At 38.2% G+C, this 16196-nt stretch overlaps 1 protein-coding gene and 1 long non-coding RNA gene across 4 annotated transcripts in view; one reads left to right on the plus strand and one right to left on the minus strand.

Moving 5' to 3' along the window:
* LOC132015920 (uncharacterized) overlaps positions 1-16196 on the plus strand; it is a 178263-nt gene that overhangs the window by 149835 nt on the left and 12232 nt on the right. The gene's annotated exons all lie outside the window — the stretch shown is intronic.
* The window catches only part of UMAD1 (UBAP1-MVB12-associated (UMA) domain containing 1), a 217526-nt gene that overhangs the window by 59475 nt on the left and 141855 nt on the right, over positions 1-16196 (minus strand). The window contains exon 3 of the mRNA XM_059396796.1: positions 12465-12538. Coding sequence (XP_059252779.1) covers positions 12465-12538 — 74 coding nt within the window. The remainder of the gene's footprint in view (positions 1-12464; positions 12539-16196) is intronic.

Consider the following 16196-nt stretch of genomic DNA (forward strand, 5'->3'; position numbering starts at 1 on the left):
AGGAAGCAGGCTCCCTGCTGAGCAGAGAGCCCGATGCGGGACTCGATCCCAGGACCCTGAGCCGAAGGCAGCGGCTTAACCCACTGAGCCACCGAGGCGCCCGGGAAATGGATATTCTTAAGACTTGGTTGCTTCCTCAATAAAAGATAGTATAGCCTACCTCATCTGTAAAAATTGGTGAGATGATATATGTAAACCTCCTATTAGCACCATGCCCAACTTGTCATAGATTCAAAAGATAAGAATAAAGGAAATATCCTTCTCTATTTCCCATCCCCTTTGACTACTCAAAGACCTCCTGCCTCCAAAGAGAGTCTAGTTATCACCAATGGGTATTTCTCTCTACTTCCCACACTCATCCACACTGCCGTTAGAAAAAGGAAGCTTCTAAAGGCAAAATAGGATCATAACTGTGTCAGAGACTTTTGCAGTCCATCCAATATTCAGCTTTCCTTTCCTCTTCATTAATGAATGCTGATTTTGCTGGGTGTAGCAAAGTACCAAGTGAAAAACAGTTCCCAAGCTCCATTGCTGCTAGGGGTAGCCATGTGATACATTAGGGCCAATAGATCTCTGCTAGAGAGGTTTTGAAATGTTTCTGGTCACAGGTACTTTCATTCTCCCTTCACTTTCCTTCCTTTTTTCAACTTCCTGGAAACTGGGTATGATGGGTAGAGCTACAGTGGCCACCTTGCAAACTATGAGGAAAAGATCAAGATTCATAGGACATCAGTCTTGACAAAAGTGCGTTCCTGAAACAATGCTTCCACCACATTCCAAGACATTTTTTCAACACATGGGACAAAGAAAGCCCTAATTTACGCTGTTTCCTTTCAGGTATTTAAAACTTTCATCTGAGCACAATTCCTGACTTAATCCCTTCAGACCTACTTTAGTATGATTTTCAAGGCATTAACCATGATTTTCTTCCAGCTGAAAAAGAAACAAACATTTATTGAGTGTCCAGTATATGTCAGACATTGTGTATATAGACATTCAAATAAAAATTACATATTGACTCTTTAAGTCTTATAGTCACCCTGCAAGCTAAGTACTTCCGTTCACATTTTATGGCAAGGGGACCGGAGGATCTAAGATGCTAAGTATGATCAAAGGCACCCTGCTGATACATGGGGAAGCCACGACCCGAGCTCCAAGTCTGTCTGGTGATGGCATTCATGCTCTGGCCATGCTCCGTGCTCCTGCAGGGATCGGTGGATTCACCACTGTGAGAAATCATGACTCTCAAGACAGTGTCTCCAAATCAGGCAGTCATTTTTCCTACATCTTCCATACTTATATCTAAAAATCCAACTAGTAAGCCGTCTAAGAGCATTTAAAAAAGAGTGTGTGTAGAAAGAGGCTAAAGAGTGGTTGATGGAGCGAGCCACGCAAGTTACAGGAGCCTAAGGAACACTATGCCTGGAAGCAGCTGGACAAAGTTGATAATCTGGAAAGGAGGTTCCTTTTGCCCCATCCTCCAGTCAACAACAACCCTGAAGAAACCACACTGACTGGAGATCAGGGTATGAGCCTGAGACATGGGAGAGGCGTTAAGTAAGGTGCCCCATGTCCACAGATTCTCACAGAAAAAAAAACCTCATGTATAATTTTATCACATTTTTTTTTAAAAAAAGGAGGAATGAAAGAAAAATCAAAATTGCATATGTGTGTGTATACATACACACATATATATCTTATAACCTACTTTGTATGTATCTCTTATAACCTAGTAAAATAAAAAGCACACATGAAATAGAGACTTACTTTATATAAGTACTACATAAATATATGTGTACAAATGTGTACGAATTGTAACCCTTTCGTGTCTACACTGAATCTGAAGCAGCTAACAAGAGTCACAATAGATTTAAAAATCATGTACAGGAAAAATACAGGAGCAAAGAAAAGAGGAAAATGAAGTATGCAAATACATATTCTACAGGATGCTAAATAATTACTAAAACTGAGCTGTACATCTAGATCTGAGCCTCCTCCTGCCAAAGGAAAACAGAAAAAATGATGAAATACAGAATTCACGATGGCCCTGAGATAAAGGGAATACTAACACCTCAGGAGAACCGAACTATTTTCAATTCATACAAAGGCAATAAGAAACCAGAAGACCTGAGTGGGATTTGACATGGGGGAGACCGTGTCATGTAGTAGACAATGTCTTAGTAATTCCCTCCGAATAAATGTCAGAGTGTATTCCACACAACAATTTCTCACAGAGTTACTCAGTCAAGCTGAAAAACCATTCAGGGCAGGCAATCTGTGCAGCACTAAGCCAAGGAGATAGAAACACACTCTGGTGGGACCGGCTGGATCTAGTAACGAATCCCCAAACACCTAGGTGAACAAATAGCATGTTCTGGCAATTAGTCTTCAACCAAAACCAGCTTAAGAAGTAGGATTTTGCAACATGGAGGACTTCAGGAGAAAGAAAGGAAAAGTGAATTGGGGGAAATCGGAGGGGGAGATGAACCATGAGAGACTGTGGACTCAGAAACAAACTGAGGGTTTTAGAAGGGAGGAGGATGGGGGGATGGGTGAGCCTCGTGGTGGGTATTAAGGAGGGCACAGATTGCAGGGAGCACTGGGTGTTGTACATAAACAACGAATCTTGGAACACTGCATCAAAAACTAATGATGTATTTTTATGGTGACTAACATAATAAATTAAAAAAAAAAGCAGGATTATGCAACAGTTCACACACTCTTCTCAGTTCAGAAGTTCTGAGAAAGTTTTTATGGACTTTTTATTACTATGTAAACGATACTTCAGTCTACTATCACTGTGCTCTCAGGGAGAGTATATGCCAGTCTTTTCTCCTTCTCCAAGTGGCATAAAAAGGCAGAGAAAATATGGGTTGCTATTACTTTAAAAAAAAATTAGGGCTTTTGGCTTTTACATTAGGAGGTTCTAGTACATATACTCTCTATTATATAATGGGCAGTAGAGAGGATTTATGAATTCACACCCATAATGATTTCTTAACTAATTTTAAAGGCAATGTGTGAAAGGCATGTTCCTAAGGCTATGACATCCCCAAAGTGGACATTAAACAGTCCTTGAATGGGTGGAAATTAATGTTAATTATTGAACAGGGTAGAAGAACACAGAGGTTCATTAAAAAGAAAAAGACACATGTAGGGAACAGTGCCTGCCAGATCTGGAAAGCAATGCAAAAATCAACATAAATTTAGCTGAGCTTCACTACAGTGTAATGATTTTTTATGTATTCTTACCCTCATAAGCAGATTCACACCAAGAATCCTCAGTAAGGTACAAAGTGGAATATTCAGAAACTGCCAATGAGACCAAACACCTATCTGCATGCTACTTTTCCATTACAAAAGAGTCAGATGAACCGTTTCTCAAAAAAACCAAACTCTAGTTGTGTGGAGACAACATAAATGCGGCTGTGCTTTAATTTAAACTCTGTACGTAGTCACAAGAAGTTACGACTGTAACATGAACCGAAGGAGGAAAAAAATAAGGACCATTTGTTACTAATTAAAAAACAGGGGATTAGAAAAAAGATGGCTATGGGAAATAGAGAACAGTTGTTCTCCCAACATGGACCTCTCACCCTGCTGATTTTGTGGTTTTTAAAACTATAAAAGTGGGAAAACTGGAAAAATGACAACAAAATGACTACCAAAATATAAACAGAAGATCCAATTTACTTTTAAAAATAATAGTCTCTAATTTGGAGATTGAAAACTAGATTTGCTAAGCAAAAAGCTAGTATTTCCACATTTGGGCTCCTCCGCCTACACATATATAATAAACACACATTGGCTCTAATGCAGCTCCAGCAATGCGGTAACAAGGTTCCAGTTCTCGGATTCTAATTGCAATCAACTGCAATAAATCAGCAGATGAGGCAGGTGGTTAAAGTTGTATAACTTTAACAAACTAAGATTGCTGAAGTTAAATAAATATCATTGTGGTCAATTTAAGCTACCTAGCTTCATCAAGCAGAGCTACAAAAGCAGCAGGTTAGCGGGTTTCTGGCAAGGAATAATTGGTTCTGAGCAACAGACTGTGTACATGAGCAGAAACATTGCGTAAAACTCACATTACTGGCTTCCCCACACCATATGTGCATTTTGGATGGAAACAGGGGCAGCTCTCCTACACCTCACATAGTTTGGCCTTACTGACTAGGATGAATGAACATTATGTTTCAGTGTGCTAGTAAACCCCAGTAGAAACCGGTAAACACCGGAATTATGACCTTTCAATTATAAGTTTTTCCAGTGAAAATGAAATTAGAACAAAGATGGAGTGGTAACAAAAACATACAAAACTGAAGTTACAGAGAAGGTCTTTACAAACTCTGATAAGCAAGCCTCAAATTAATTCATCTTGCCAGTGTTTTGGGTAATCAACGACCTAGGCAAGTCTGTCAAATATAAATGTCAAATGTTTACAGATCTGCAGGAATAGTAAAGTGTTTTAATTGTTCTTTACCAGTGGCCCAAGACAGACGTTATAAGCAAGAGTAGGATATTTGGAAGTAGTTTCTGCAGTCTGACAATTTACCAGCAAGGGCTGCTGGTCCACTCCTTTTTAACAAGCATAAAAGCTTGACTAATCAATGCCTAAAGTCTTCAATACACAGCAGACTCTCACCTTACCGTCCATCACTGCCTCCTCATCACCATCACGGTAGTGATATAAAGGTTGGCATTTGGTGGCACAATCTCAATTCACTTTCCAAAGAGGTCAAGAGCCAGGATTTCTTGGCAAGAAAAAAAAATCTCAGATCCCGTATCTAACCCACCTACACCTATCTCACTGACTGAGAACTGAACTTGAAAAGAACCTTGGCAACTGGTCTCAGATGTTACATTTGGCGAGCAGGGGAGTCCTCCAAAATGTACTTCCTACTATATTGTGCAATAATTCAAATGAAAGTAAGGGAGAAATGCATTCTATAAAATCTTCTTCTCAAAAGGTATCTTGTATAAGGAGGATAAATACATTAAAGAATTAAATCTACCATTTAAATGACATAATCCAACTGTGCTTCATTTCCCAGTAAATCAGAAATTTGAAAAGGTTTTATATTAGGGGAAACAAACAACAAAGATCCTTACACTCATTTGATAAAATTACATTCTCATCAACTAATTATTATAAAGGGAGAAATTAATTAAGTTCAACTAAGTGTCTCAACATCACAGTATAAAGGAAAAAAGCACGGCTTTTAGACAAATACACATTTAAACTGAAAGCCCACAACATATTTTGTGGGGGAAATATGACTTTATAGCTGATCCAATGACATTGACAGGTTGATCAATGAGAAAAGTTTGGGCCGTGTGATTTCCAATGAGATGTGAAGAATAACCTCCAAGTCACCTCACTCTTCTCCCTGCTGGAAAGGCCCCTGGGTGAGAGGACAGATGTTTTGACAAATCGTGATCAGATGTGGTGGGTGCTCTGTGATCAACTCATTAAGGGATCTTAAACCTAAATGAGCCAAGGCAGAAACATCCCAACATATCTCCTAAGGGTCACCCTCAATAATCCGCTCCATTGTTTTTACTGCCATAGGAAATAGTTCTTCTATTAAGCAAAATCTGCGCTTGAGTGAATACATCATTTCCTCATCACTGACCTCACTAACATTTAAAATATAAGATACACTCATTACAGACAAATCGTAAAATAAGAACACTGGAAAGAATGAGTTAACCTACACAGCTCTCATCCCAAAGGTAACTACCCTTTCTGCTTTTATGGACCCCATCATCTTTTTCTGCACAGTTTTTACAGAGCAACAATATGGTATATACAATTTGGGCCTCATATTTTTAACTAAAATTATGAAACCAAGAGTTTTCATATTTGATTGAAAACTAATCATAAATTGCATTTAGGAAAATGGAAAAATAGTCCCTTGAATGAACTTCCATCTTTTTTTTCTTTGCATGTAGAACTTCTTGGGGACTGAAAAGATTATTTTCTTAAAATAGAATCCTAGAAGTGGAATTACTGTCAAAATATATTAACGTCTTTATGGCTCTTGATATTTACTGCCAAAATGCTTTCCAAAAATGGTTGTACCAATTTAAACGGCCTTCAATATCAATACCCATTATAGCTGTATTTGGACTATGACTATCTTGTGAGAATAAACAAGTTTCATAATCATCTTTATAACACCAATACTTTAAATAAATAAACTTAGATGCTATGTTATACTAGAAAATTCTTAAAGCCGAAATCCTGACACCCGGTAAAGGAATGTTCACAATTCTTAACACTCTTCTTGAAAATCACTCCCTCTAGTTCCCTTTTCCCTGCACCACAGAACCTCAATTCTTTTCTACGCAGAACCCAGTCTTTATTGAGATCATCTTATTCCCCTTTTAAGAAATGGTAACCAAAGACTTTATTGTATGGAATTCACAAAGCTCAAGGATATTTTCATCCATTTTAATGACTATCTGAAATAAACACAAGGAAATTAATCCCTACAGAGTCTGAAGGCTCCTCCACTCTGTTAAAAGACTTAAGGGAAGTGCAAAAACACATTAGAAGAAAAGTGGACATGTTTCGTGAATATGTGCATTCCATGCCTTTCAAAAGAAACAAACAAAAAATCTTTTGTTTCCTAAATTACTGACATGTGAATTCCACAGGTAACTCATCTATTTTCAAATACGTGAGTTAAAAAAAACCCAGTATACTACATTGAGAAATATGCCTGAAATGAGCTGAATAAAATCCCCCAAATATTTACTTCACATTCCAGGGATTCTAGTATTCTGCACTTAATAATTTTTAGCAAGCATTTTGTTGTTGCTACCTCAATTACTGTCTGGCAATTGCTGTCTATTAAATTTCCTAGCACAAATTGGCTGTACGTTTGTTTAGGTCGTCATTAAGAAATTTATATTCAATATGCAATAAGCTACTTTGGTTAACAGAAGTTGGGGGGATATTAGTGTCACAGTTTATTATTATAAATAATTTTTGTGTCTTCTGTCAGCATAACCACAGTAGTATCTCAATACCACCAGCTGATAATAATCTTTATAAATCCTACTTTGCAGCTATACCATCTGTTAGTTATTATTTTATATGTGTCTCCATATGCATATGTGAATTAGTTGTCACTCAAGACAAATATATAAATAGAATTGTGGTTTTGTGGGGAGATTTTTATTGGCTTGTTTTTGTGTTTTGTTATCTTTAGGCCAGTAAGTGAACTAAATAAACATATTCCTCAGTCTTGGAAACAGAAACTAAATGCAAATTTAAAAATAATTTTTGTAGTACAAATAAATTTAAATTCAATACACACTTAATCTATAAGTATCTACTAAAATCTACTAATAGCCACCAAAATTGGATATAATTAAAGAACCTGAAATTTACATATTCATAGCTCTTGAAATATACCTACAAAACCAAAAAAGAATAGGCCCACCAGTAAATTAGCCGCTAATATGGGTTCCAGTTTTCACAATACAAAACGCTTGCCATGACTGATGATTTGAAAATAATGACTAATTACCTGCTTACTTGTAATGTTTATTTCCCTCAAAAGAGTAGTTATAATGGCAAAAACTCAAAGTGGGTCCCCCATGAATCTGTGAGTTTATTCCCCTGAGCTGTAAGTAACAGGCTCCTAGACTGGCAGAAGGCGGTAAGTAGCGGCAACATTATTATGACTCATGACCAAAATTCACCCAGAAAGGCAACAAGAAAAAAAGAAAGAACAGAAGGAGATGGATAATCCTCCAACTGGAATTAGTTCCAAATTATAACGCTTTCCCCAAGTACTAGAGTCTAATGATTTTCATTTCAGTAAGGCCAAACATAGGCTTAGAGGGGCTCATGCTCTACATACCGAAAACATGATGAATTCTTTTAAAAACTACCAGTTAAAACTACTCTTTAGTGGTTAAAAACTACTCTTTAAACTGACTGAAACACAACGTGAGATTAACCACATTTGATGATTAGATGGTTCAGTATTTCCTTAAGTTATCCTATTTGAGGTGAGGATGCTCTGGGATCATACAGAGGGAACACCAAGGTAGAAACAGTGGCAACCATTCAAAGTCATCACTGAGAGTAACCCTAAAATATTTAGGGAGGGGGACTAAAGAAGACAAGTACACTGAGAAATTACGTTTTTCTGAAATGAATGCCATATTACTTTCAGTTCACAAAGTAAAAAGTCCCACTGATAACGTAATACAAATAAATATGCTGCCTTTCACAGTCATCTGTGTAAACCTGTAAAGGTATCTCATAATCCACCCTCTGTAAAAATGAACTTATTTGATGTCCAAACTAGTTCTCTTTTTTGCACATTATATTCTGTCTAGATGCTAGAATTTCCATGATGTCGGGTGAGAGCTCTATTTGGAGACGGAACACATGTTTTAAGTATACTTGGGCTATGAAGTGTAAGGAAAAATATCACAGGCTACTTAAAATATTTTAACCGCCATCAAAACTGCAGTGTGGCATAGGCTGAGCCACATTCGTTTCTTAACCCTTTATCATCTATCATTCAGACTCCTGTGTGGAAAGTCAGTTCATACCATGATTTGCCCCTGTATTTCTAAAATGTTCTTTTTTCCCCCCCAAGTTTTTTTTTTTTTTTTTAATGTTCTTATTGAAGGATTTCATTACGGAATTTCACAGGGATTTATCATGCAGGAATTAATTGTGTAAATGCTGAGACAAATTCTTTCATGGTCTGAAGCTCACCTATTGCCTGAGGCCTCTCTACATTCTCCCTCCCTAATGACACCTCTTTCTTCACTGAAATCTCACTTATCTTTGTAGTTATGGAGTTTAAGGAACTTATTTATTCCATTTTATATTACAGTGATTTGTGGTACTTTCTAATTTTTCCATGAATAGATTGCGAATTTCTGCTTCTATAGCTAATTTACCAAGCATATTCTCATTATAAATAATATTTCAACATTTCTAGTACAGCCACTAAAAAAATAGTGGGAATCTTTCCTGCTTGGTACAGTATTTACACTTTCTTAATCAGACATCTATCTTTTAAAAAAAATTTTACTGATTTATTTGACAGAGAGAGAGCAGCAGCAGCAGGAGTGGGAGAAGCAGGCTCCAGTGAGCAGGGAGCCTGGTGCAGGCCTCAATCCCAGAACCCTGGAATCATGACCTGAGCAGAAGGCTGATGTTTAACTGACTAAGCCACCCAGGCACAGCTATCGTTTGTTTTTTCCTAAACTAACTAAAATCATTATACTTTTCCTTGGTAATGTAGTAGGAGTATCAAAAATAATGTAAATTAATAGATTTTTATGGGTACCCCCTAAGAAATAAGAAAGCTTTTTCTTTTCATAGCGGTAAAGGGGTGAGAACTACGTGTTTATAGTGGACGGGGAAAAATAGGATTAGCACACTACTGGGTATTTACCCTAAAGATACAAATGTAGTGATCTGAAGGGGCATGTGCACCTGAACGTTTACAGCAGCAACGTCCAAAATAGCCAAACAGTCGAAAGAACCTAGATGTCTGTCAACAGATGAATGGATAAAGAAGATGTGGTATATATATTCAATGGAATACTATGCAACCATCAAAAGAAATGAAATCGTGCCTTTTGCAATGACGTGGATGAAACTAGAGGGTATCATGCTGAGCAAAATAAGTCAATTAGAGAAAGACAACTATCATACGATCTCCCTGATATGAAGAATTTGAGAGGCAATGTGGGGGGTTTGGGGGGTATGGAAGGAAAAAAATGAAACAAGATGGGATTGGGAGGGAGAGAAACCATAAGAGATTCTTAATTTCACAAAACAAACTGGGGGTTGCTGGGGGTAGGGGGGTAGGGAGAGGGTGGTTGGGTTATGGACATCGGTGAGGGTATGTGCTATGGTGAGTGCTGTGAAGTATGTAAGCCTGATGATTCACAGACCTGTACCCCTGGGGCTAATAATACATTATATGTTAACAAATAATAAAATAAAATAAAAATAGGATTAAATGAAGAGACTCCCAAGACTGCATTTGCAGAAGACTGCTTATCTGTTCATTTATCCATCCCGGAATTATTGACAGGGCATCTCTATCACACCACATGCATCTGACAGGATATTAGTGGCTGAAGCTAGTTCATGAAGCTGTAGGCTCCACCTTCCAGGAACTCACACTTTGGTGAAGTCATAAAGACAAGACAAGTAGTACAAGGACACTGGGGCTATCTCTGGCTGGGAGCACAGGGAAAAGATTTCACAAAGGAGGTGCCGTTTGGATAGCATTTTGGTTTTAAGGTTTATGCTGCAGGTTTCAAGGTATTTGGGGGGCCGACATCACAAAACCTGCTGCTGGTTTTCAGAAAAGGATCTGGGAAAGAAACTGCTCATTTAAAAACAGTCTCGTGAGCAGATGAAGACCTCACTGGAGAATGAGAACCAGACTTGGAAGATATTTGTTGAGATAGAATCAATAAGACTTGGTAGACTTGATAAAAAGATTGAGGAGAAGGAGTCCAAATGACATGCTGAGGCCTTTAACTTGGCAGACGGATGGTGACATTACAGGAAATCCTGATTATCACTAACACGTATTTATTGAGCACCTCCCACATACCAGACACTTTTCTAGGCCCAGAGAGCCTGTTTTTGTTCTAGTCACGGAGGCAGATAGTAAACAAATGAGTAATCTGAGAATAAACTTGATGGAAGGAATAAAACAGGTTTATGTGACAGTGACCAGGGGAAGAGACACTTTAGCTGAGGCAGTCATGAAAAGTGACATTTGAAAGAAGACCTGAATGACCCTCCGGTGACCAAGGGAGAGCAAATGCAAAGGCTGAGGTGGGAAGGAGCTTAACGTGACCAAGGGACAGAACGGGAGGTGGAGTTGGGGCTTGGGGTGTGGAGAGAAAGGAGACGGGAGAGCATTTATTCTAGTTACTGTGGGCCAACAGGCAGATTTTCAGCCAAGGAATGATGTGATCTCATTCATATTTTGGTCTCCTGTGTGGAGAATGGATTTAAGGGAGAAGGACAGGACTGAGGGTGGTGACTTAGTCTAGGGTTCTACCAGTGCTGGTGCTGAGAGGGAGGCAGATTCCAGATATAGAGGAACCGGACAGGGCTTAGGGATGGGCTCTATGTGGAATGTGAGGAAGAGAGGAGTTGGGACACCTGAGGCTAAACAACTATATACAATTTGATTCTAAACAACTCTGTAGAAGGTGTGGTGCTGTTACAGAGAGATGGTGGAAACCTGAGCAGAGAGAACCTTCAGGGCTTTGGGGGCTGGGAATCAACCAGTCTTCTTCTGTTATGTAATGGCTGAACTGCCTGGAAGCTTGTCTGTGAAATGGCATGTGGGCAGTTGGGTACAGTCCAGAGATCAGGGGGGAGGTCTCATGGAGATGTACTTGGGGAGTCCTTGGCCTCTTCCCAGAACTTAAAACTATGAGACGGGATAAGATCAATCTCAACTGATCATGACTGTATTCATCCATTCATTGAACAAACTTTTCAACAGCCTATTCTGCGCTAGGCTTTAGGGCTCCAGTGATAAAATAGGACAGGTCCCGGACTTCTCTCTAGTTGTATGCAGCGGTACCCTCCCTGTGCTACAAGACGAATACAAGTAGGGGTGTGTCACCATGGAGAAAGTTCCAAAATTCTCTTGTATCACCTAATAATTAATGTTCCCCCCAATCTTAAAAATGATTGTTTTAGTGATTAAATGATGTTAGTATGTTTCTATATAGTATGTGGCAGTATGTGAATTACATTTTAAAAAAAATTTTTTAATATATATATATTTAAGATTTTATTTATTTATTTGACAGAGATCGCAAGTAGGCAGAGAGGCGGGCAGAGAGAGAGGTGGAAGCAGGCTCCCCGCTGAGCAGAGAGCCTGATGCGGGGCTCGATCCCAGGACCCCGGGATCACGACCTGAGCCGAAGGCAGAGGCTTTAACCCACTGAGCCACCCAGGTGCCCCTGTGAATTACATTTTGAAGCACCCACAAGGAAGAAATCATTTCTCACACGGAAAAGAACAAATGTTCTAGTCCTTCTACCGAATAATGTCAAGGAGTATACTTTGATGCTGGAAACAGGAATACGGTTCTGAATAGGTTATTTTCAAACCCTTCTCTATAGCTTCATTTATTATCTATTTACTCCAATGTATTAGAAAATGGCCACTCAAAAATAGTCAAACGTTTTAACTTAAGTGCTCTTTTCCTCTTTTTTCAACTGGAAGTTTCCATTTCCAGCATTAGGAAAAGCTTAGCCCTGGCAAAACCACTCCCTCTACTGCTGCCTGACTTCCAGCAGATCACCTGCCTTCTTTGTCCTAGGCATCTTTCTACATAAGCAAGAGTGGAAGTTACTATTTATCCTAAGACGAATATATAATCATACTGACTTATTAGCTTCACCCCAAAAAGACTTACTGAGTTTCACTTACCTCCAAAGGTTGGCTGCCTTCGGCCTCTGAAGTTTTACCTTCTGCTGCCTTTCTTTGCTCACCTGTTGTATCCCCTGGAAAGCAAAAAACAAAAACACAACAAAACCTTTACCATATCCTTGAGGCCAAATTGTCTTCTGTTTATTTAAAATATCTTTTGTTCCTGTATGTTTCATATTATGGAAGCAACTACTATTTTCTTTGTTACAAAGTAAGTTAATTTCTAAGAATGATCATTTTATACATGTTCCAGGAATCATATGTACATACACACACACACACACACACACACACACACACACACACACATACACACACCACCTCAACCCAGATGCTTTAATAGAGGTTTACTCTGAAAAAATTCTTATTTTGTAAATCGAGTCATATTTCAAGTAAACTAGGAAAGCTTAGGATTTAAGGAAGACAAGGAAAATTATTTTCAATTTAAAAGTCTTTATAATATGAATAACTCTCCTCCAAATTAGTTTTTTTTTTTTTAACAAGGCTTACTCATTATAAGTGTTTAGTTGTAGGTCTGTAGATTTGCCTCAGAGTAGATATGTATATTTGCATGCAATAGTTAACCAAATGTCAAACAATCTTTACAGAAGGGGAGAACAATGAACAAATTCATAAATTAGCCTTTGGTTAATACTTTGACTCCTAAGACTGATGCCTGGGTGGGTTATATCACTAAATGAAGTTGGTAACCACGCTGGTTCCAAGGACATAGGGTAAGTTTAAGCATAATTAATTAATGGCCCATTTTAATTTATTAACTATCACTAATGATCTGTGATTAACACATGGTAGGTAAAGAAACAATTAATCAGAGGTTGATTTAGTAATTTGTAAACTACACTTCCTGTAAAATTAAGCCAGCTCAGGAATGTCCACAACAGGGAAGATTACAAAATTCATGGATGATGACTTGGCCAACACCAAAGAGTAGGAATTTGTTAATAAGGAAGGCCCTAAGTCCTGATTGGAGATAACAAAGTATGCAAGTCCTGGCTGAGCTTAACTTTTTTTTTTTTTTTTTAATGAAACACAGAAGTTTAGCATACCATTGGAGATAATCAAGGAAGGGTCTCATTGAAATTTTAAGGAATTAAATAAAACTGTTAAATTCTAAAATCATTTAGAATTATGGGATGCCTTGGTGGCTCAGTTGGTTAAGGGTCTGACTCGTGCTTTTTTGGCTTGGGGCATGATCTCAGGGTTATGAGATTGAGCCCTGTGTCAGGTTCCTGGCCGGTGTGGCTCCTGCTTAAGATTCTCTCTCCCCCTCTTTCTCCGACCCTCCCCTGCTCTCTCTAAAATAAATATATAAATCTTGAAAAAAATTTAAAAAAAATACAATGCAAGCACATCAATCATTTTCTGCATTTTCTGGCTTATAAGCTCTGTTCTCAGCTACGTACAACATTCTTATCGTTGGGCAAGACCTACCACATAATAAGTGTTCAATAAATACTAGCTGAATAAATAAGTGAACTCTCTTTATACTTTCTAGTCCATAAAACTGAGATTAAAATATTAAATGGTATGTCATAAAAGCTGCATTTGAGCATACAGTTGATGTCCTTCTAAAACATATTTGTTAAACTTAAAAGGCAACTATATTAAGTACTACTAAGGTGTATTTATTCTTGGGATCCATGATTGTGGCATGACTTCTTACATTTTAAAAGCAGTTAATGATTATTTATAATGAAAAAAAAATCAAACCAAGGCAACAGCATCAGGAACTCTTAGGTTAGGTTTATAGGATAATAAAGTTAATAACTGTTCAAGTGAAAAATTTACACAAAACTACTCCTGTAACCTAGTATGTCAAACTATTTTGACTGATTTTGGAATTGCTCATTTAAACTGTCCATTTATTGGCATATCTGGGAGAGCCCTCTTTTCAGAACTCTCTCTTCTCTCTTAAAGTGAGGGACAAGATCATCACCCCCAGCTTACAGCTGGCAAAACCGACGCCCAGGGAGTTTGGCTGGGTTGGCTAACAGCCTGAGGCCAGAGCAGCCAAAGGAGCCCAGGTAATGCAAGTCTTTATACCCTGAAGTCAGAGTGCCTTTAACGACTCATGCCCAATGCTCACATCAGAATACAAGGTCATTTACTCAAGAGTTTTATCTTCTCAAGTGATTATTGCTCTATCCCATAGTCTCACAAACACTGTACTTGGCTAAAATCGTTCAACACCAAGTCAGCTCTTACTTTGCCATTTTCTGACTTCAAGCTGTGTGTCTGTATGAAGCTTTCTCCATTTCTCCCTATTGCTTGAATAACCAGAAAGGTTATCAGCTGGTGTTCCTGACATCACACAACACATCTGCCTGGAAGCAATTGTAGAGTCACTATTTACTGAAATGCCATGTCTGGCGATGACTCAGATAGGACAATAACTGATTACAAGGAAAAATGCCATCTGCGAGATTATTCTCTATAAACAAAGGCACAAAATGAAAACTGCACAAATCACAAACAGAAAATAACAGGTCACAATCAAATATAATTTTTGAAGGTTTTTTTCCTTCCCACCGAAGAATTTTTTTATCATGAGAAACATTAGTAAAGAAATCTCATTAGTAAATTTCATTAGTAAAGAAAGTAATCTCCAATTTTTTATAATCCACACAAAAGGTAGATACTTCAACAATACAGCACATGTGACAAATGTGAAATAAGGTACTTTAGTTCTCAAAATGATCATTAACTCTGATTTTGTATACTGGACAGATTAAAAATTCTCATTCGCAAATCAGCTGTTTAAAAAGGAGAATAGAACCCCCAGGGGAGAGACACTCAGTGACTTGCTCCAAGTCTTCCAGGTAGAAGGCAGTCACAGTGGGAGCACAACCTAGTCTTCTGACATCTCCAGGGACTCTCTGGTCTGGTGGAAGGTTCCAGTAGATGTGGGCTAAGGTGGTGGAATCAAGTCTGAATTAGAGAATGGTGAAGAGAAGGGCCCAAGGATCCAAAAGGGAGCTCTAAATGCTGGATCTTGGGTTGGTCCAACCCTCTCAGCACCTACAAGTTCTCTGGACTCCTCTTTTCTTCCATAAACCCCACAGATTATCTGTTCTCTTCCCTTTCCACTGATGATGCCAAATACTTCTGACCAGAGCAAGCCTCTGTCCTTCCTTCCCATCTTTCAAAGAAAAGATGGGAAGGAAGTCCCCTTGATACTCTTCCAGAAGTTTGTAAGGCTAGAAACAACTTCACAAAAGGCAACAACCCCTATTACATTACAACCATGTAATTTTCTTGGTTTAAAATGAAGTTTTTATTTAGAGTAAATGATAAAGGCTACATATACAGACTAAGGAAGCTCTTTCGGAATGTGAAGAGCTGAAGCAAAAGTCCTCTATATTCTAGATTAGGGACTGGTAAATTTTTCTAATATAGTGCTAGATAGCTAATATTTTAGACTTCATGGGCCCTTCAGTTTCTGTCACAAAATTCTCAATTCTGCTTTTGTGGCTGAGAACAGTCACAAACAATACATAAAACAATGAATGTGGCTATGTTCCAGTAACATTTATTTATAAAAACATGTTTCAGGCTGTAGTTTCCAGATTCCTATTTGTTTATTTTATTTTATTTTTATTTTTTTTACTAAATAATCACTATGCCCAGTGTGGGGCTCAAACTCATGACTCTGAGATCAAGAGTTGCATGCTCTACTGACTAAGCCAGTCAGGTGCCCCTTCTGATCCCTAT

The sequence above is a fragment of the Mustela nigripes genome, chromosome 4 (genome assembly GCF_022355385.1).
Source record: "Mustela nigripes isolate SB6536 chromosome 4, MUSNIG.SB6536, whole genome shotgun sequence".
NCBI classification, from domain to species: Eukaryota; Metazoa; Chordata; class Mammalia; order Carnivora; family Mustelidae; genus Mustela; species Mustela nigripes.